The 23567-nt window shown below is 36.8% G+C and overlaps 3 protein-coding genes across 3 annotated transcripts in view; 2 read left to right on the top strand and 1 right to left on the bottom strand.

Moving 5' to 3' along the window:
• LOC123678337 (protein outspread) overlaps nucleotides 1-13742 on the top strand; it is a 202995-nt gene extending 189253 nt beyond the window's left edge. The window contains exons 6-11 of the mRNA XM_045615319.1: nucleotides 5234-5412; nucleotides 7284-7942; nucleotides 9328-10052; nucleotides 10161-12054; nucleotides 12603-13131; nucleotides 13400-13742. Of these exons, the coding sequence (XP_045471275.1) occupies nucleotides 5234-5412; nucleotides 7284-7942; nucleotides 9328-10052; nucleotides 10161-12054; nucleotides 12603-13131; nucleotides 13400-13405 (3992 nt within the window). The 3' untranslated portion in view covers nucleotides 13406-13742. The remainder of the gene's footprint in view (nucleotides 1-5233; nucleotides 5413-7283; nucleotides 7943-9327; nucleotides 10053-10160; nucleotides 12055-12602; nucleotides 13132-13399) is intronic.
• Nucleotides 13743-14457: 715 nt separating this feature from the next.
• Nucleotides 14458-16670, bottom strand: LOC123678338 (proteasome subunit beta type-7-like). Its single transcript, XM_045615320.1, is given in 3 exon segments — nucleotides 14458-14872; nucleotides 14875-15059; nucleotides 16365-16670. Coding segments are annotated over 3 exon segments (819 nt in total). The 5' UTR covers nucleotides 16589-16670; the 3' UTR covers nucleotides 14458-14462.
• Nucleotides 16671-18694: 2024 nt separating this feature from the next.
• Nucleotides 18695-23323, top strand: LOC123678339 (serine/threonine-protein phosphatase 6 regulatory ankyrin repeat subunit B-like). The gene has a single exon (XM_045615321.1). It carries the CDS (start codon nucleotides 18708-18710, stop codon nucleotides 23163-23165), a length of 4458 nt encoding a protein of 1485 aa, XP_045471277.1. The 5' UTR covers nucleotides 18695-18707; the 3' UTR covers nucleotides 23166-23323.
• The last annotated feature ends 244 nt before the right edge of the window (nucleotides 23324-23567 follow it).

The raw sequence follows: 23567 nt of genomic DNA on the forward strand, positions 1-23567 counted from the left end.
TGGCGGAATGAATATTCAACGTTACTTTAATGTGATAGTCCACAGATGAGCGCTATTATTGTTCCATCCGATACATCTAACGCTACATAAATTCGTGAAGAAGAAAATAACTGTCCTCTGTAGGATTGTTGAATTTATTATTATAACCTTTACTAATTTGGATGCTGAGGCCCTTTCACAATGATCTGCTCTCATCAACTGTTCATCGTTCTGAATTTGTACCAGAAGATTAAGTTGCTAATTTAATACGATTATTTGCGATAAAAACTTGGTTCATTAAGTTCAACAATAATTCTTTGGATTTGGGATAGGAAACAAAATTTACCCCCCATGAATATTTCATGGTATACGTTTTGGAATGTGTAGAATCGAATAACACTATAAATTTCCCACAATGGTGATTTATTTTCTTCTAACTAGAGGAATATTTCAAATCCAAAGAAAAAAAAATCGAACAATCAAAAAAAAAGCTTGATATCTCAAAAACTTGGCTGCACATAAAAATTAATTTGAACAAACTTATTTCCACGATGTTGTTGAATATATTAATGTTTAACGCAAAATCCTAGCTTTAATAGTTTCTGAGTTAAGAATTTCTGCAAATTCCCTTCTGATTATAACAGTATTAAGTGTGACCAGTACGGGTAACTATTTTCTACCACAAGCATCTGCGGCAGAGTGGTAACGCACTGGTCAATCCTACCCGGATATCTTAATGATGCACATAAATATTGTCGTTAAACCAGTTTATTTTGATTTTTTTGCTTAGTTAAAAATGTCTCTATCAAGTACCTACATTATGCCCTTTGGCATAATCTAACACTATCAACATTTTTGATTCGAATTAATATGGAATTGTCAATTCTGAAAGGATCCCATAGATGTCTGGTTATCAACTTTCTGTGAAGAAAAACCAGACTCAGAAGGTATTACTGCAAGCACTCTTGAAACCTTATTTTTTGGGGATGCACTGTCCTCTATGAATCCTTCAGTAACAGATGTATTTTTCCGACTACCATAACGTTTCAGTGTAAGCTCATCGAATGCTCTCAAATACCTATGGTGAGGCCCTTACAAGTAAAAGAAGGTGCCGAGAGTGCTTTTGGGACTTTAAGAACGTTGATTTTGACATCGAAGACCAGCAGAGAGGAGGTTTTTGAAGATGCAGAATTGGAGGAATTACTTGATCAAGACTCGTGTCAAACGCAACAAGAATTGGAACAGGATCATTGGAAGTGACGCAATAAGCCATTTCAAAACTTTTGAGAGTCATGGGAATGATTCAGAAACAAGGAAATTGGGTGCCGTAAGAGTTGAAGCCAAGAGATGTTGAATGGCGTTTGTTTGCTTGTGAACAGCTGCTTGCGAGGCAAAGACGGAAGAGAATTCCGCATCGCATTGTGAATGGAGACGAAAAATTGGTTCATTAAATAATCTCAAGTCCAGAAAATCATGAGGATATCCCGGTTATGCTTCCACGTCGACTGCCAAACCGAATATTCACGGTTCCAAGGTCATTTGGTTGGACCAGCTGTGCGTAGTGTATTATAAGTTTTCGAAACCGACTGAAATAATCCCAGGCAATCGTTATCGAAAGCAATTAATGCGTTTGAGCTGAGCATTGAAAGACAAACGGCCGCAATACAACAAGATGGGAGAAAGTAGTGGCAAGCGATGGACAATACTTTGAATCATAAATGTATAACCAGGTTTTTACAATAAAGCCTCGAATTTCGGGAAAAAACGGCGGAAGCAAAGATGTACGGCTATGTATTCAAATTACATTTCCTGCTGTATTATTCGATTATAAATAAATTAAATTCAATTTGTGGACGTTGTAATTACCAGGTATGACATAAAAGCTTGTATGTACCACGGGTATTAAGAGATTCTGATACCCTCGAATGATAAGAGGAAATAATGAAAAGTATAAAATTTGCATTGTTATTTTTTACTAGGAAAAAATGCCATAGGGTGAAATTTTCTGTTTTTTCTTTTAGTTTGTTCTAAGAATTCGATATTGGTCGTTTTCTCGAGATTAGAGGTGATGCATTCGAAGATTATTACATTTTCCTAAACCCCAAGAGTTTTGAGTCGTGGTTCTGATCTCTGAATTCACCAAATGGAAGGGACAAAAACCTAGGTCGATCAAACACCTCTTATATTCACACAAGTATTTTAATCCGAAATTAATAAATGAACAAGAATAAAGAATTTAATTTTTCAAATTCATGAATTACTCCCCTGGAGAGATAAAAGTCCTAGCTCTATACTGAGCCAATCTTCCTCCACCGAAGTTGCTAAGAACTTAGGTCTGACAGTTCTTCAATAGTAAGGAGAGTAAATTCTGCAGCTTGTAAGCTGACAATTGACAATGATGATGAGGTGTCTTTTGACTAATGACTCTCGATGTAATAATCAAACTTTCAGCGTTTATCAGGAACACCAATCAGGAATTTAGTAAAGAAAAAATACCAAAAAAAAAACTTTTTTGATGGTTTTCGAATATAATAGAGGAAAAAAAATCTATAAATTTCCCTGCGATAATAATCGATAACATTCATTCAAAAAAATCTAGGAATATAAAAATGCTATGACAGTTTCATTTTATCGGGTACACATGCACGAAGATACTCATTGGCGTACGCCCAGATTTTCATCTACTTTCTTGTTTAGTTTAATATGCAATGTGGCATGCTACAGCACATGAAAAATCCTACGGTACCCACAGTCGGAAATAATAAAGCAGTGAGCGAAACCCACAGTGTTTTCGAAGCCACTTCCAGCACGCCGCCTAACCTCCAAGTTAATAATTTCATTCGCATAATCTGAAGGGATATCTTCGATTTGTCTATCATTATGCGGATATTCAAGAGCATTGCAATCGAGAGGAGTCATTAGAAAAAGTGCAATTTCCGCTGAAGCCTTATACTTTCGAGTTAATTACATCTGTAATTATACCATTTCGATGCAAGACGAAACCAGATGCGCATCATCGCAGGCTCTGGATTATCGCTGAGATGATACTCGGCAGCGTAATGAAATTATTCTGCGTGTCTTCGTCGGCCTGTGTGATGGAAATAACAGTTTTCACTTTTCGATGCGAGAGCGCTGATTGGTCTGGCGGATTCCTCAGCCGTATTCGTGTTACGAATTCGCACTTTTGCTTTATTAGATCATAAGCTACCCGCATTGGAATGATGATGATGATGACGGTGATAGCTGTGTGATATTTCTTGGCATTAAATCGGTTAAATTTGTGGGATTTCACATATGCCTACTTAATGCGTTTCGTCCCTGGCACACACACCGGACTCATCAGTGTGACATTGGTATATTTGTGTGTGCCGTGTCACAGACGCTTGGGGAATTTATTATTATCGGGAGCCGCCGGGACTCGAACCCGGCACCTTGTCGCATCTAGGTGAGTGAGTCTACACTCTTAACCTCTAGGCCACCGAGTGCTGTATTTATTGTTGCTATGTGGAGCTTTATGAGAAGCCGCCACAAATTCATATGCGTACAATTTTGCTTCCGCCGTTTTTTTTTCCGAAATTCGTGGCTTTATTGTAAAAAACTGGTTATACAATTATGATTCAAAGTATTGTCCATCGCTGGCCACTACTTTCTCCCATCTTTTGGGCAGCGTACGAATCCCGCATTGAAAAAACTGGTCATCTTTTGAAGTGATCCACGAATCGATCCAATGATCTACTTCTTCATAAGACCGGAAGTGCTCCTCTACCAGGCCGTGTGCCATTGATCAAAACAAGTGTTAGTCCGAGGGAGCAACGTCTGGAGAATACGGCGGGTGGAGTAGGTCTTGTCTTGACCACTTTCGTAACATGGGGTCGAGCATTATCATGCTGTAAAATCACTTTCTCATGTCTCTCGTCATATTGCAGCCGTTTGTCTTTCAATGCTCGGCTCAAACGCCTCAATTACGTTCGATAACGATCGCCTATGATTGTTTTAATCGATTTTAACAATTCATAAAACACTACGCCGAGCTGGACCCACTAAATACTGATCATGACCTTCAAAGCGTGAATATTCGGTTTGGCCGTCGACTTGGAAGCATGACCGGGTATCCCCATGAATTGCTGCGCTTGGGATTATCGTTATGAACCAAGTTTTTGTCTCCAATCACAATGCTATGCAGAAACCCCTTTCGTCTTTGCCTTGCAGGCAGCTGTTCACTAGCAAACAAACGCCGTTCAATATCTCTCGGCTTCCACTCATACGGCACCCAATTTCCTTGTTTCTGATTCATTCCCATGACTTTCAGGCGTTTTAAAATGGCTTGTTGCGTCCCTCCCAATGATCCCGCCAATTCTTATTTCCTTTGACGCGAGTCTTGATCAAGTAATGCCCCCAAATCTACATTTTCGAAAACTTTCTCTCTTCCAGCACCATGTTGGTCTTCGACGTTTATTGTGCGATTTCTTTCGAAATTAGTTGAATTGTTTTCTTGATTACATACATACGATTCTATCATTACCTTCGGAGAAATTCGTTTTTATTGTTTTTATGGTCTCTTTATTTTGATAACAAAAAAATGTTATTGGTCATATGAACCAAAAAAAATAGCGGTATATTAAGTATCAAGAGCGGTAAGCGTATTTTACTGATCGAAGACATTTTTTCGAGTATTTTTTCTTGCACGATCCCATTACTTTGTTAATATTAAATCAATTTCCATTCAATTACTGCAAACGTCATTATTAACATTTATTATAAGGTAATATTTCTACTACATCAATTTCATTGAATACCAATATCACTTATACACCAGATATAACAAAAAAAAATTGTGCTTACTACTCATACGTTTATATTCAATGTGTCTGAGTCATTCTGTTGATAAATTTACTGAAAATTTCTTATTTTCGGTTCTTATTTTTTATGAAATCGAATGTTTTTTTTAAAGACTTCGGCAAGTAACTTAAACGTCGGTAACTTACTTATCGACGCCTTTGGTCGAGCAACCTGTAAAACCTTCAGGAGTATAAACTCCTTTGAGACACCTTGTATAAGATTCATCCGATATTTTATGTCTCGATACTAACATTCGCTTCTTTATCTACGAAACCCTAATCCATTCGAGCAGCGAAGCAGCATTCGATGCATCGTCTTTTTGTTCCCAAAAAAAAGAAGCATCACTCGAATTATACCTTTCCACCGTGCGCCCACAACATCTCATCATTCTATGTTTTTCTTCTTCTTTTTCCAGAATATTTGGTCAGCTCTGGCTCGCCCCCTACCCGTGACAAATTAAGATGCGACGATAAGGCAAGGGCCAGAAGAGATTGGCGACACGAGAGGCTTCGGGATATTGCAACTGCACTGACAGACAGATCCCCGGAATCCAGTTTGGCTCTACCTGCAGAGGGATTGCTCCACCTCAAAAAGGTAAAGTAAAACATCGAGCGCGTGGAGCGAGCTTTCTGTGGTCTTTCTGCATCGGTCTCGTACCTCTTGAACTCGAAATAACATTGCGTTTATTCTAAGTATGGTGATGATCATCTTTGTGCACAAAAATTGTCAATACTGGGAACAAAAATACAAAAAAAACTTGAAGCAATTCAACTTTTTTTTGGAATTTCTTGAAAATCATCCGGATCAAATATTTGAAGCCATTATCAAACCATCACAAACTCTTCGAGTTAAAAAAATATAAACTTCATTTTTTTAAACAAAAATTAACAGGGATTACCACCACGTGGTATTTCGCGTATCAGTCAAACTTTGGTACCCATTCATTTCTCCTCTGGCTCTCCTGCGATGACAAAACTTTGTGCGGTGTACGAAGTTGTATATTAACTTCATCTTCTTTCTTTCATGAATCAAATAAGTAGAGAGCAGCTGTACGACGACTTTCACGAAATTATTATTCTTCCTCTAAAATCTAATGATGTTTGGTAGTTTTTTTTCCGAATATTCATGGAAGGTGCCAAAAGGCATCTCAAGCGTTTCAAAAAACATGGGATTTGATGAGATTAAAATTTGAAATAACCAACTGATACATTCTGTAGAGTTTTCCAATAGGACCGAACCAATATAGAATGATTATAATGGCAACACTGTTTATTATTTTTTGACGTTTAGTAATTGTTGAATAATTTCATCAACATCAGTGCTCATTTGTAAATTCTGACAGAAATTTAAGAAGAATTCAAGAACGTCATTATTCAATTAATCGAATAAAAGAATTTCTGAATTTTTTTGGATTGTGTATCTTTCCTTGATTAAATTACATAACCTACTGAACACAAATGACATAACAAATGTCAAAAAACGATACGCAGTGTTGCCGTTATAACCATTTTTCTTCTATTGGAAAACCCTTTACTCAAGGATGAAGTAACCACACTCTAATCTTTGAAATATAACGCTGTGTACAAGAGGGTGATTACTTCATTTTAAATATAATTGTGATCTCGAAATGCATACAGGGTTATCCACAAACAATAGTCCAGCCTAAAATTTTCGTAAATATGAGTGTTCCCGGAAAACACCAAGATCAGTCGAAAGTTATTTGGAGAGGGGCCACTCCCACATATTACATCAAGTGGCAATAACAGTCGATGAAGGTTTTGAAATTCTTTTTATAAATATGATAAAAAAATCTTTTCGGCGTTAGTTTCCACGTAAACCCTCGTTGGAAGTGTTAAGACCATGATGTGGTTCTAAACAAATCATTAGTATTGAGATGCTAATACTTATTGTTTATGATTTGCTTCAACGCAGTAATTGATAGTTATTTCAAAATTTTAAAGCACACACATCTAATAATCGATAATCAATAATGAAAACACATTACTCAATGAGCCCGAGGCATAATAATTAGTAAAAACGCATAATTTTCAAATATTCGAATTTATTCGTCAAGTCAACATAATCACTTCAAGAGTGATACATGTAGTCCAGAACTCTTTTAATTTTTCAATACCTTTTCTGTAGGAAAATTCGTCTTTGCTTTAGAAATAGGCTTCAAACCTCGACAATCAAATCTCCATTAAAGCCCAATTTCTTTCCCTGGAGGTCTCTAAAAGCCAGTAATCACTGGGGTTCAGATCTGGAGAATGAGCTGGGTGGTCGAGCAGTTGGAAATGCAATTCGGTCAATTCGAGCATTGTGTGTTCCGGGAAAACTCATACTTATGGAAATATGTGATCCATGAAATATCTCGCTTTATCAAAGCATCGTTATCTCTAGTTCAATGAATTTCAATTCAATCTGATCACGTGTTCATTTCATTTGACTTGAATCTGAATTTCCAGGGGTGGCTGTGGCTGAAAAATCCTGAAGGCGAATGGGTACGCCGCTGGATCGTCCTCTGCGTCCCAACCTTGACCATATACCAGGACCAAGATGAACAAGCCATACCGGACTATGCTGTAGAACTCTCCTCAGTGTCCAACTACAACGAGGTGGCCACAGAAAGCAAATACGGGTTCGAAATCCACTGGTCCAACCAATCCGTAACTCTGAGCGCCGTCACCGCTGGCATCAGATCTAACTGGTTGGAGGCCCTCAAGAAGGCCTGCCCTGCCACACCGACACCTTCAGACAGTTCAAACTCACCGACCACACCACGATCCGTATTTTTATCCAGCGACGATGAGTACAAAACAGCCTCAGAAAACGACAGGAGGTTTTCTGGGGATTGGAGCGAACTACCGCCTTCTCCGCCACTGACCAAGTTCGCCGCGGCCAGGCTCAAGGACAGGTCAAGGATAAGGGGTAGGTTGCCTAGGTGCCAATCTAGGCAGAACACGGTAGACAGCACGTCGACCGACGAGTTGGATTCTGTTAGAGAAACAGAGCACGTCGAGCTCAGTAACACCTTGAATAGGCAGAATTTAGAGATACACGATTTACAAAATCAGTTGTCGAAGGCGCTGAAAGACAAGGGGGACCTGGAAGAAGAAATTGCTAGGTAAGTTTTTGCCCAATTTCGTATATTTTAGAGTGTACTCCGGTTAAGTAAGTTTATCTGTCGGTGTGAACTTAGCTACCAGTTGTCCAGGACTCGAATTAACTAAATTACATAAATTTACTTCGCTGAGTCCAAAAACTCGGATGTCTTTGGTAATTCAGAAGTTAAGTTCACATTGAGAGATAAATTCAGTTCACCGAAGGTGAAAGTACCAAGACTTGCAACCCTTATGACATTAGGGGTGTTACACCGAAAATGAATAATATCTTCAACTTTTTTTGGCAACAATATTAAAGCAAGCTGTAGTAATAATGTCAATTTGACTGACTTTGGGTTAAGTTTATCTGTAGATGTGAACTGAGCTGCCAGCTGTCTATTGCTATAATCAGTGTCTTCATTACATACATTCTCGTCGCTAAGTCCAAGGACTCGGATGTCTTCGGTAATTCAGGCGGCTAAGTTCACATTGAGAGATAAATTTAAGTACCAAAACTTACAACCCCTTGACATTAGGGTTTGGGTGTTATACCCAAAATTAGTACCTAACATCTTCAAATTTTGTGGCAACAAAATTAAAGTCAGCTGTAGTCATAATATCAACGATTTATTTCTGATAATTTATGAGAAAATAAATTTTATATCATTGTTATTTATTGCAACTCTATTTACTAATGACAAACACAAAAAATGCTACTTCGAATTTAATAGAGAAAGATTTTTTGCTTCTAGGAAAGTTCGTTTATCATATGGTGGAATGGATCACTTCAAATAGCGCTACGAAATTGTTTTGATACTTTAGACTCGCAATTTTTTCTTCATAACCTACCAGATAATTATTTCCAAACAAAATGCTCTAATCCAAAAACTATTTGATGAAGAGACATAATACTTACATTTTTGATCGACAATTTTCCTTTCAAAGTGATTAGATAGTATAAGTATATCTGCAAAGTAGATATAAACTTCGGATGTTCAATAAAAAAGGTTACAATATGACAATAAACCCCAAACTGAATCTTTTTTGTTTCTGAGAAATAATTTGATTTTAGTGATAACACCAACTATCAACATCAGGAAGTCAATAAATGGCTTGGGTGTGTATAACAATAGTAGCGAGCTATATATAGTTTTGTTTCAGTTCATAATAAAATCATCCAAGAGTCATTAGAGTAGAACGTACAAAAATTTCATAGTTTTATTCAATTTTTTATTACTTTTTAAATACATCCAGAATTTCTGTTGAGTTGATTTATTCAGCGTAAACTATTCTACCCTTGCTTCAGTTGCTTCTATAGAGCTTCACCTGCTTTTTTCCAACGATCTGCTAACTTTTTGCAACCAAATATGATAATTACAACAACTATATAAGTATAATCCTTTTCCAGGCTGAAGAAAGTTCAATCTGAAGCAATGACTTACGAGAAGAGGATAAAGGACCTGATCGCAAATTTCGAAAAGACCGAAAAGGAATTAAACCAACGGAACTCACAGACGGAAACGAAATTCACGAAGGAACAAAAGACTCTCCAGCATCAATTGCTCGAAGCAAAGGAGAAGGCAAAAAGTTACGAAGAGAAGGTTGGTCTCTTATCCAGGGAGTTGCAGACGAAGCAACATGTGATATTAGGTTTACAAGAGGACTTATCGAATGCGAGCGAGAAGTATCAACGACTAGCCCAAGAGAACGAACGACTCACCAGGAGACTGCAAGAAGTTGAAAGCAGATACCTAGTAAGGAACCCAAAACAAACCGACTCTTTGACGAGTTTGATCGACATCAACCTGGAGATAGACATCGAAGATTTGGGAACGAATGAACTTAAGGAGTACGCCTTGGACCTGAAGAGTCGCTTCGAAAGAGCAATCTTGGAGATCCAAGCGATAAAAAGAAGATTGAAGGAGGCGAACGAAAACTTCGATAAGATGGAAATAGTCAACTTCAGTTTGGAAGAAAGCATGAAATTGATGAAGGAAGAAAGCGAAGCTGAAGTCAATTTGTTGGTTAATAGGTTGGAGCACTTAACTTCAAAGCTGACAGCGGTTGAGAAGCAACTTCGAAATAAATCTAAGACTGAACAGAGGGAGAAGAGACGATCTTTATCTCTCAAAGGTGGGTACAAAACCAAAACTTCAAAAGTTTTCTTTATGCTCATTTTATCTCATTCTACATGTCTGTAATGTTCTTTTCTCATTTTCACAATGACTCTTTCTTTTCTAGGTAGGGAAAGCTTCTCTATCAACAAAGAAGTGGAGGATAAAGTTACCGAATTAGAAGCAAAAATAGTAGCACTAGAAAAAGGGGGAAAACCCAGGCGAAAACACAAGAGAGACAGGAGCAGTGACAGAAGTTCTCCCATAGATGACAAATCCCTGCGTCGACTCAGAAGGAAGAGTTTAGATAGCGCTACAGCTTCAGAATCTATGAAACTGCTGATGAGACTGAGTACCTTAGAATCCAAAGTAACAAATATCAATGTTTCGACTGAATCCTTGAACGTCAGTAATAGTGTTAGTGACCTTAGTAAATTAGATGAACAGAACGATTCTTTAGACACGTCCAGATTCGAAAATGTAATTCTCGAAGCCAAGTCTAAGCTATGTGAGTGTTTGTGCCAGTTAAGCGTTTTGCAAAATAACAAAAATAAGAGATCGACGCAACCTTATTCTGATAAATTGGGCGTTCTAGAACATCACTTGAACGAATTAGGCGAAATTTTAAACAATTCAAGCAGTGTTGTCAGCAGTGCTGAAATTGGAGTCATACAATCTTCGGCTGATTCGGTGGTCAAACAGTTCGAGACGATACTGATGGAGAAATTGAACGAAATGTACGAGAGGAAGAAGTTTATGATTGAAAATAACAGCTACGACAACAAGGCCAAATTGAACTACCTCGCAGAGAAAATCGCTTTCGAGAATATAGTCATAGGGAGGATTCAAGAGGCATTTAACATTGCAACAAATGGGGAAGCATCGTGTGACAGATTGATTGACAAAGAAATCAAGGAAACTGCACACCTGATGAATTCCTTGAAGAATAAGTTCAATGGCAAACACCTCATGCAAGCTCCTGAATCGAAGACAAGTGCTGAATATCTATCTAAGATACTAGCTAAAGCGCTCATTTCTGTGGCTCATGGGTTCAAGAACTTTAAGAAACAGTTCAGCAATACACATCCATCTCTGCATTTACTCATAGAAGAACAGGAGAAACTGGAGAGTCAGTTATCAGTTTACAAGTCTGTCAAGTTGCCGCAACTTGCTGAAGCTTTAGCGTCGGAGACTATGCATCTAATCTCTGACAAAGCCTGCATATTAAAATCGATAACAAATGAAACCAAGCATCAGTTTACACAGGCTACGAGGGAGAAAGTAAATACTGAGTTGATTCAGGCCGAGATCAACCATGTTCTGCTTAGAGCAGCCCAAATTTACCAAAGCAATCTCAACTCAGATAATAACTATTTCTTCAGTTTCTTCGCTTCAGAAAGAGCAGCGTTAGAGCTGTGGGCGGACTCCGTTGAAGACTTCCTGTACGACGAAATCAGTAGAAACATAAACGAACTGACGGAGTTATACCAGAACAGCTTGAATAAACTTCAAAGACAGAATTGGCGGCGTAAACTGGAATCGGAAAGAATAAGCCTCAATTCCAGTTTGTTGTTGAACGAATTCGCTGATATTATAGCCCACAAAGCCTTAATTGACGCTCGTATAAACGTTCTATCCGGCAAGTTCGAAGCACATCAGATAGAAAGAAACGCCAACATGGACAATCTTCTGAACAACCTCATTAACAGTGAAGAATGTTGGTCTTTTGTTGAGAATCAGTCAGTACATATAAGCCAAAGTTTAGAAGCTGAATTCTTGTGTATGATAGATAGAAGCAGTAGGGATTGTTATGCTCTGGTTGAGAGACCGGAAGTTGAAACAGTTTTAGGTTATCTGAATGACATTTCGAGTGAGATTTCTCAACTGCAACACCAAGCTAATGTACCTGTCAACGCCAGCATTTTTAGGGACTGGAAGGATGTCTGTTCAAAGTGTTCTGAACTGAGAGAGAAGTTGGCTCAGATCCGTGCAGCATTGAAAACCACCTCTTCATCCAACATGTGAGTATTAAAATAGAATAAAATTTTCTCGTGTCCATCAATAATAATCATTATTATAATATGACCACCTAGCAGAAATTCAGCTTTTGATTTTCCTGTCGTTGTGATGTTTTTTATTATTAAATCACAAAAATCGATTCAGATCCTTTTGCTCAAATGTTTATGTCCATGTGCTCAATCTATGCAAGGTAAATCTTACTCAACAATCAGTTGGTGTTGATTCTTCAAATATTTTCATTCAAATATTGATTTTACATCGGGAAAAATACTAGAATATCATTAATTTCAACAAATTTCGATAATATACAGATATGTATTCACATAAATATATTAGACATATTTAGGTAGCAAAGCGAGCCAAGAACACTGCCCTATATCACACCTTGCTCAGTAATTGATTCTGCAGATGTATAATGAACATACCCTGAGTTATCTCTGAAAGAACATGAATTGGAAATGTATTTTGTCCATCAAAATTTGGGATTACTTCATTTCTTTTTTTTACAATTTTTTTTCTCTGATACTTATTCAATGTAATTTCATTACAGGCCGGACGTCTCAAATGTTCAACGTCCAGTCTACTTGGGTGCCGAGTATTTGTCACAAGTAGAAAGTCTGAGGTCCGCTTATAGATGCGTTTTAGCATCATGCAAAGATACCCACCAAGAAAGTGATATTGAACAGCTGAAATCCCTTTGTGAAAGAGTCCTGGTTGCAATGGAACAATGGCATCATCGAACTGTCCAAGAGATGAGAGAGAAACATGCTCAAGAATTAGAAATGCTGAGGTTGGAGAAGGAACAGGCTCTTCAAGAAGAGACACAAGCGACCTTGGCTGCCTTGGATGCCATGAGAAAGGCACACGAAGCGGAAGTTCAGAAGGAAGTGGCAAAGTTCAAGCAGGAGTTTGCAAGGCAACAAAGAAACGAAGTATTAGAGCTTTCGGAGAAGTTGTCAGTGAAACGGCTTGAGGCTGCAGCTCTGTCTGAACAGTTGGGAAGTGCTTCTAGGCAACTGGCGCATGCTCAACAGCATATTCTAGCACTAGAACGCAATCCTCAACTTGCAAAACTACAGGTACATAGTTTTTTTGGGCGCTCAGTATTTTTACCTCAAAGTCTTAGCACTTATAGTTTCGGAAATAAGAATTTTTGAATATGTTATTTTCCCTCAGGGGTAAGCGGTCAAACTTCGGTGCAAACCAACTTAGTTCGACTTTTTTCATTTTGTTAACACCTTTTTTCGATAATTTGAGATATTCTACAAAAAAAGAATAAAGCATATTGTGAACTTTGTAGCGTTTCAATTTAACGAGTACTCAAATTCATCTCAATTTTTTTTTCAGAACTAAAGAAGAATGTCTGTGAAAAGTAACTTAACTAGTCCGAATAATCCTCATTCATACCAGTGTTTATTGGAGCAGTACAATATTATCATCACCGTTAATGTACAGTATTTGCACCCTTTTTTGTACCTTTACATTTTGTTTTATTGTTTGAATTTGTCTACTTGTAATAATTTTTCCTTTCTATTTATTTACCTCATTGAATGTTGATGTATTCTTATTTTGTAGGTGTACAAATGATATCCAATATAGTTTTATGCAATTAGATATTGTTTATATGATTGTGTTGGGTTTATATGGAATGTTTATAATATTGAGAGAAAATATATGAAATAAAATATTAGCCTGCATTTAATTCACACTATACCTTTTCCACAATAAGCTGAAAATTATAAAATATTGTGTCATCATCATAATCATAGAAAATAGAAAATTCAAGCAAAATATCGAAAACACTTAATGTTTAAGTGACAAAAGATACCAACGAATTGAAATTTCGGGTGTGCATGTATAATAACAGTTTCAAGTTTGACGCAAAATTTCAAGTTTAATAAAAATTCGAGTGAAATATAATCTTACCGACAATGTCGTCAAATTGAATATAATCTCATCAATACATATTCTGAGATTTCCGAAGACGCAATAGGCGCATAATTTTCGAGAAAAAACATTCAGTCTTCACATTAATAGCTCTAACAATTAATATGACAGTGATCTTATTTACGTTTGAGTTCGAAGAGGTGAAAAGTTGCGAAAAATGTTTCATTTTGGTTAATAATTTTCAATAATACCTAAATCTTTGAAATCCTTCAAAAATAAGTTTAGCCCATCCCCGGAATTTTTCGCAGTTAACATTTTGGAATATGGAGAATTCAAAAATTGAATTGAAAAATCCGTCCATCCAGCGTCCAGAGCTTTACAAGATTGATCCTCCCAGCTCAGGAATGTGATCTATGAGTTTTTAAAGCAAAAATCAAGTAATTGTTATTCCTTGAATATGCTCTTAGATCAGGTTCACATACAAGCGCTGCCAAAACACGCGTTTACAAGTAACTCAATTCATTTAAGCAATATCCATGGGTTCAATATGTTGGACTGTAGTTTCAACATCAATGTTGTGTACTTTAGTAGAAAGAACAGCTGTGCATCCCCTAGGGTAACGGTAAGAATTCTGTCTAGTACTTTTCTTATTGGCTTCTTCATATGTTCTTTTATAATGTACTCCTGATTTCTTTATTACACAAACATCAACATTACTACCTGATCCAGGATCATTAAAGATACCAGCTGCAATAGCATCCCTCACTAGCTGAATGCCTTCTTCCTCTGACATATCTGGCTTCCAACGTGATTCAAATACAGCCATTGCTGCCAAAGAACCAGAACCCATAGTTGTAAAAGGCAATTTGTCAGTGGAGCCATGTGGATAAATTTGATGTAGGTGAGGACCGGTTGTATCAACTCCACCAAGGATAAGGCAGCACCAACATAACCTTGGTAGCGGAACAAATATTGTTTCAGCATCCTATTAGCTGTACATACTCTGACTTGCCGATTAGTGTATAATTGGTGGAGAGCCAGCTTTGAAGAAATAAGTTGGGTGACCATTACTGTATCAGCTGCTGTACCAGCACCACAGCAATAGATATTGGGTGATATACAGGGTCTTTCACGAGGAACCTCACCCATATTTATACGGAAAACTACTGAAAGTATTTTCATGAAATTCAGCACTTATAAGTATTTCACGATGCTGATGAAATCTAAAATATTTTCAAGGCATGAGCACCTCCGGTTTTTCCGGAAATGACGTCAACTTCCGTTTTTCAAATTAGAACACCATTTTTTTATTGCAGAAATAGATTCCTTAGAAAATTTCAAGTTATTTTGATGTAACATTTTTCAGTTTTGGTTGGAAAATTCTCTCTGAGCGGGAAAATTCGAAAAAAAAATCGAAAATAGAGCTCCGCTGAAACAAGAATAACTTCGAGGTTTTTGGATGGAAAATTTTCATTTTTGGGATTTTTCAAGATGAAGGATTGATGTATCCACTTTAAAAATCGAAATCGCGATTCATGATACAGGGGGTGAAAAAATCGCTTTCAAAGTTAGGGATGACAAAATCGTGAAAAATCAATTTTTTCAAATTGGAACCCCATTTTTTTATGGCAGATATTGAATCTACGTTAAAAAATAATGTGAGTGTATGCATCACACCCTTGCCCTAAAATGGATATTTTCTGAGTTATTCACAAAAAACTGTTTTTCGTCTTGAATTTTCAGCTATTTCTTTTCCCTTCACGCCAAAAAGATGAAATTTTCAGGAACGAGTCAGAAATGCGTTCAGGTTTGTTTAGATTTTTAGATTCATAGTTTTGAAACTCAATTTGGTTTTCAAACACTTTTGCAGATCTCTTCCTCCCGATGAAATAAGAAGAGCAACGCACGAAGCATTCCTGAGACGTTTAAATAAATGTCTATAAATTAACGGTCAAACTTTGAGCATCTTCTCTAGTTATAACTGCGAGAGTTTGCCATGGTTCTCCTAATAGTAACTTGAAGTCGGTTTCAAGAAGGGGTGAAAAATCTACAGCATGGTTCAAATAACAGTTCCTGAAAATTTCATCTTTTTGGCGTGAAGGGAAAAGAAATAGCTGAAAATTCAAGACGAAAAACAGTTTTTTGTGAATAACTCAGAAAATATCCATTTTAGGGCAAGGGTGTGATGCATACACTCACATATTTTTTTTTAACGTAGATTCAATATCTGCCATAAAAAAATGGGGTTCTAATTTGAAAAACGGAAGTTGACGTCATTTCCGGAAAAACCGGAGGTGCTCATGCCTTGAAAATATTTTAGATTTCATCAGCATCGTGAAATACTTATAAGTGCTGAATTTCATGAAAATACTTTCAGTAGTTTCCCGTATAAATATGGGTGAGGTTCCTCGTGAAAGACCCTGTATAATGAATTTTTTCGCAATTCTTGTCGGCAACAGTTGTATCTTCAGTTGCTCTTGTATCAGCACCGAGAACACTTCCATCTTTGATGGTAATACCTACAATTGTAGTACCAGTTTTTGTTGCTTTTGGTAAAACAAGACCTTTCATTTGCAACAAAGTATTACGTTTGCAGTTTTCAAATGAAAATCCTGGAGCAGGAATCTCAGGGCACAATACGGATGACATGTTAAAAAGTCCTTTTATTTGCTATTGAATGAATTGAAGTAAATGAAATTTTACCAAACTTGCATCTACTTTTTCTACTTCAACAGTATGACAAATAAAATTTCAATTTATATTGAAAAAAAAGTACATACATTTTATTCAAAGAGTACACATGCTAACGCGCGTTTTTACGCTTCGAATAAAATGCATCATGTACTTGTATATGCGCATTGTCGAAACGCGCATTGAGCGCTTCTCATGTGAACCTGCTCTTAATTCGAACAGCAACAACAGGAAGAAATACACACAAATTTAATCAACATCAAAAACCATCAAAGGTGTCGCATTATACAATATACTCATAAATATCCAGATGTCGCGTATTCCCCTCATAGTACTATTTACGAATCATTGACGTTGAAAACACATGCACTCAACGAGAGACACAATAAAGTGATTTTAAAGTATGACAATGCTCGACACCTTGTTGCGAAGTGGTCAAGACATAATTGGAAACGTTGAAATAGGAAGCCTTACCCCATTCCACCGTATTCTCCAGGCGTTGCTCCCCCGGGCTATCCCTTGTTTCGATCAATGGCACACGGCCAGGCTGACCATCGGAAGTCTTATGAAGAAGTGAAAATCAGCTTCAAAAGATGACCAGTTTTTTCAATGCGAAAGATGGGAGAAAGTAGTGGCAAGCGATGGACAATACATTGAATCATAAATGTATAACCAGTTTTTTACAATAAAGCCTCGAATTTGTGAAAAAAAAATTATCAAATTTACACAATCTTATACATCTTTGCATAGGTTATGTCCGGGGTAATGTCCAAAACATCTATTTCAATTAAAAATAATGGTTCTTCCACATAATCCGGTTGTTTTATTCAATCATATATCAAAGAAAACAACCGAAATGTTCGAGCGTTTTATGAAGTCGAAAATTAGTAAAAAAATCTTAAACCTGAATTCAATTCATTTTCATCATTTATTCATGAGAATTCAGTTAAGCATGTTACTTGCTTATCACTTTCCACGTTACCTAAATCATCTATTCGATTCAAATTATAATCCATAAAAAATAATTACATTTAAAATACATCTTTTCTTTCCTAAAATACTCTTCATAAAAAAGGTGTGGAGTTTTCCACACTGAATCTCTGTATACAAATTCACCAATCCCTCCCCTCCTCCTGCTATTTGGCTTAGTAGAAAACCCCAAATCTGCAAGGGTGCCGACTTGAATTTTTACCGGGGCGACAGAAACGCTAAAGCGAGCCCTGGAAACCCGATTTTCCAATATTAATTTTTAGCAATCTGCAGAGTTAGCTTCTGTTATGGAGGTTTTCCTTACGAATTATATGCCAATCATATTAACTATTATTATTTCATAAAACATAATTGTCGTAACAAAGATATAATAAATGTTTCTTCAAAAAAAATTAATATGAATGCTCTTACAGAGAAAAAATAAATTAAATAGTGCAGAAAAAAAATAATAACAATTATAGCAAATTTTTTTTTAATAATACTTGAAATATTAATCTATCAAAATCCAAATACACATATTTATCTTTCGACTTTTTGAGATAATTTTGAGATAGATTAAAGGAAATCCATTAATCACTCGAATATAAATTATTGAAATATGCTCATTCGATTCCTTTAAATTTATCATTCTGTTGATAATTACCAACATGTGGCTTACATTCGTTGCAAATTGAATCTCCTCAGTTGATGAACACATATTTTTTATCGAAATATAAGAAATGGAAAACATTCATCGAAAATTTCGATATATCGAATTCGATAAACGATTTAAAAACATTTATTAGCGATTCATTATATCCAATGAATCAAAAATGTATGCATCTAATGTGGAAGGATATTATTAATATTTGTGAAACGCTAATACATTTTAAGTCGAAGAATATGACGATATATCGAATTCGATAAACGATTTAAAATAGTTATTATCGATTCATTATATCGAATCAATCAAAAATCTAAGCAGATAAGGAAGGATATTATTATTTGTTAAACGTGAATACATTTTAAGTAGGTATGTAACAAAACATCTAAACTTGATGTTCGGTGTACCTGATACATCTATGTACACTTGGTCATCCCTAATCAGATGTTACTGCCATTCCGTTTTTCCATCGAGTTAAATATATGTTATGTTGTGTTTTGTATCGTTATATCTGAAACAATGGATTCTAATGAGTGGAAAGAATTCCCTCTAAACGATCTCATAATACAAGAAATAGATCCCACTGCAATTGCACATATTATTATTGGATATTTCAGAAATAACAATGTGGATATCAACACCAATTTTGGTGGTTATAACTGTTTACACTATGCCGCAGCCACCGCTAATAAGTCATTGTTGCAAGAACTAGAAATGTATTACCGGGAAGACATAGATTACAACGCCACCACAACTCCAGGAAATGAAACAGCCCTTCATCTGGTTATTCAACAGAACGACCCGCCCACTTTACGAGTTCTCTTGAGAGCAGATATAGATCCCAATATCCACCGCAATGTTGATGGAAGAACGGCTCTGCATTTAGCAGTTTTGGAAGAGGACAAAGAAATACTGACCTACCTTCTACAGAATTACTCCTGTATTGAAATCGACGCTAAGGATAATGATGGCGCAACTGCTCTGCATTATGCCATTCAACATGATAACTGGTACAGGACCAAACTGTTGCTGGACCACCATGCTAATCAAAATATTGCTAGGAAAGATGGTAGAACAGCCATGCATATCGCTGCTCAAAATAAATCCACCGCCATATTGCGTAAACTCGTATATACGTGTATACTTAACCATTTGGATGTGCTTGATAACGAACAAATGACGCCCTTATATTTGTCTGTTATTGCTGAAAACCTGAGAGCCGTTGAAATTCTCTTGAAGGAGGGCGCAGATCCTGATTGGAAGCCTCCCAACAGAGAAAGCATCATCGAATTTGCTGTTAACCATGCACATCCACGAATATTCGCAGCACTCCTAAAAAAGTCGAAAAAAATCGATTCTGAAGAAATTAGTTCAACTGTTTTCCAAGCAGCAGTCACCAACGATGACGAAGATAAAGTGAAAATACTCTTGGATAATGGAGTGAATCCTAACGCAATATGGAAACGAAATGGAGATGTGAACGATTTCGAGAAAAATTCTATTAGACCGCTGATAGATGTTGTAGAGAACAATAAACCGGGCATGGTCAAGATTCTGTTAAAATATGGAGCTTATGTAAATACCATAGATGGGCTCGGGGTAACTCCTCTTCATATCGCTTGTCAACACAGACAAGTTGATATAGTCAAGATGTTATTGGAAGCGGAAAACGTAGATGTAAAAGTGAAAGACAGATCTGGAATAACACCACTAGAAATAGCTATCTCTATGAACAATGATGAAGTTAATGATAACATAGCAATTGTGCATATGTTGCTGAAAGCAGGTGCTGATACGAATATTGTTGATCCAAAAACAGGCGAAACTCTCCTTCATAAAGCTGTGCAGGGAGGAAACCTGACGTTAGTCAAGCTTTTATTAGATACCACAGAGATAAACGTAGATACTCTCAAGAAAGATGGGGAAACTGCTCTTCATATTGCAGCTCGGGAAGGGAACAAAGCAATTACGCTCGCCCTACTAGAAAAGGGAGCTGATCCAAATATTATTGCAAATGACTATACAGCCCTTTATCTAGCTGTAGCGGAAAGTCACATCGATATAGTGAAAATCTTATTGCAATACGACTACAAAGAGGATAAAGCAATAATCATACAACAGTCAGGAACTTCTTCGTCGGTATTGAAATGCGCAGTTCGAAATGGAAGTATTGAAATAGTAGAGCTCATCTTAGAAGCAAATAGGCAATTTCCTATAAGACAACAGATACGAAAAAAGAATTTTCTCCGGTCTTGTCTTAGAATAGCTGTGGATAATGGCCACTTGGAGATTGTCGAGGTTCTTCTGATGTACGGAGCGAAACCTGATTACAGAGTTAAAAAAGGAAATAATAACCCTCTGTACAACAATGTGGAAATAATGAAACTGCTAATCCAACATGGTTGCGATGTAAACGCAAGGGATGACTCTAACTGGGCACTTCTGCATTGGGCCGTTAGTAACAGAAATATTGAAGTTGTCACCTTACTGATCGCATATGGAGCCGATCCGAACATTGAATTTCAGAGGTACAAAATTACCCCCTTACATCTAACTATTGGTGATTACGCCTGCTATAGCATCCCGCGAAAGACAGATTCCATCGAAGAGGAAGATAAAGAAATCTTACAACTCCTATTGTGTGGTAAAGGAATCAACGTAAATGTGAAGGACATAAATTCATTTACGCCATTCGATTTGGCGGTTGCTAAAGATCGTCCAGATATTGTTGAATTGCTATTACAACACAAAGCAGATCCATATCTGGGTAGCAATAAAGAAGGAAAAGGTCTGATTCATTTTGCTATTCAACACGAAAATCTTTACATTCTTAAAGAACTTCTCGAGCCCGATGGTAATCCAGAAATAGATTCACCCTATGGAGATTTTCCCCCACCTCTGCAATTCGCAATTGAAAAGGGTAATTTGGAGGCTATCAAATTGCTATTGGAGTACAGAGCCGACATCAATAAAAATTATAAATCTAACACCGCACTCGGAATTGCTATCCAAAAACAGAACGAACATATATTAATTTGTTTGCTCAAGTTTCCAGGTTTGGACGTGAATGAACCTTGTATGGGAGGCTTGACGCCTTTACACCTTACAATTAAGAACAGGGATAAATGGCTCTTAACTCAATTGCTGGAACGTGGTGCTGATCCCTACTCCACAACACCTGATGGAAGCACAATTCTTCATATTGCCGTGAAGACAAATTTTCTGGATCTTATTACAATCCTCGTTAAAAAACACAACATAGCTGTGGATGTTAAAAATAATGAGGGACTGACTGCTTTACATTTGTGTTGCTCAAAATACGATCATACGATCACACAGGAGCCAATCATTACTACTCTTCTTGATTTAGGGGCTGACCTATCAGCTCGATGCAACTCTGGCAACTCGGCTATTCATTATCTTGCAATGTCTGATTCACTTGATCTTATTTGGCCGATCAAGAATTTAGATGCTGAACTATTAGAAGCAAAAAACGAAGCTGGCGATACTCCACTGCACTTGGCATGCAGAGAACTCAGCCACAAAGCTGTACAGCTTCTTTTAGAAGCAGGCGTATCAGCGACCGTAACTAATTCTGCTGGTGAAACTCCAATCCATTGTTACATAAGTAGCTTTACGGTAAACAGTCACGTTCTCAACTTAACAAAAACAATCGTAGGATGTACTACCAAGGAAGTCGTGAAAAAAATTATGGAAAAATTGGTCAAGAAGCACAATACTACGGCAGTCTTGAATTTAATGAAATTCGATAAGTTGGAACATTGGTTCAGCGAGGATTTTTTGAGCTCTCTCATGAACTTCGCAATAAAGAAAGAATATGTCGAGATGGTTCAAGAATTTTTGAGTTCTGGTGCTGATATCAACTTTAGAAGGGAGGTGTTTTTCAACCGCAACGAACACATTAATCTCTTTCTGGCGCTCCATAATCCAAAAATCCTTAAAATTCTTTTGGCTGATAAAAATTGCGAGGTCAATTTGCCTGGTAAAGACTCGAAAACTGCCTTACATTACGCAGTGGAAAGAGACTATTACAATGCAGTGCAAATGTTGTTGGAAAAGGGCGCCAATCCGGATTCTGAAGATGAGAAAGGTTTTATTCCCTATCAGTATGCTATGCATGTGAAGATGGAAGAATTATTACTACTATACGGTTCTGACCCCTTCTACAAGCGTATCAAAACAGGAAGTGTTTACAGTAAAAACCATAAAAAATATTTGATCTCTAGAGCTGTGATGAGGACAGTTATTTTAAGGGATAATACGGAATTAGAAAGGCTCCATTCCTATGTCGAATCGGAATTTATGAAAACTTGCCGCGATCAAATCGATAAGTGCAGTAAGACTATCGATGAATATGTGGCACCACCTAATAAATTGGACCAGAAAATTACTTATGAAGATATCGTAGAGCAAGACTATACCAAGATCAACGAAGGAAATATAAAACAGATAACTAAAATAATAAACTCTAAGGTTACAGAACGCGTCATTCCTAACTTCTTCAAATATGTAAGGACGCAGCTCAATGTCATGAAGCATTCCTTTCCCATAGTGAAACCTATTGAAGGAACATCATTGACCATCAAGTCTTTTCTGGAGGCAGACCAATTGAAAGCAGTGGAGTACTTGGAGAATCCTAGACTAAGGAAATTCTTGAAAAACACCGACCTGGTAGCCTACACTCCAAGATATTCGTACGAAATTCGCCAAGCTATCGAAAGGTCCAACAAAATTCTCGGCTTTAGGAACAAGGTTATAGAGAAACTGAATCGAAATACCGACAGTCGTTTGGCGCAGTTGCCCAACGAAATTTTGGAGATGATCTTGAAAAAGTTGGACTGGAATTCGTTGATAAACTTGAACAAGGCTATGAGTAGTTAATAATTGTTTAGAATTAAAGTCCATTAACGGCATAGCATATTCCTGTGATATTTTTACAAAATGTACCTTTTTAGCTTTATATCGTTCATAATTATATTAATTTGAATTCCTTTCTATTCGATTTTTTTGGAATTTTTAGAACTTTTAAATAGCTTTTGTATCATTGTGAAAAAGGCATCGATATTGTTTTGAAGTTTCCGTTGTTCATATAAAAAGCGAATAATGTGAAAAATGTTTTATTAATGTCAATTTTTCGATTTTGTTCAAAATTGTTTAATCTTAAAACAACACATATTGGTTATAATTGTAGTGGAAATTTTGATTTTATTCTAACAATTGTTTCATGTGTGTCAAAAGAGATAAACTAAATTAATTAATTAATTGAATTAATTAATGTTACTG

The sequence above is a fragment of the Harmonia axyridis genome, chromosome 4 (assembly GCF_914767665.1).
Source record: "Harmonia axyridis chromosome 4, icHarAxyr1.1, whole genome shotgun sequence".
Classification (NCBI taxonomy): Eukaryota; Metazoa; Arthropoda; class Insecta; order Coleoptera; family Coccinellidae; genus Harmonia; species Harmonia axyridis.

Excerpts from the sequence above, each read along its gene's own strand:
- LOC123678339 (XM_045615321.1), top strand. The coding sequence starts at position 18,708 with ATGTTACTGCCATTCCGTTTTTCCATCGAGTTAAATATATGTTATGTT.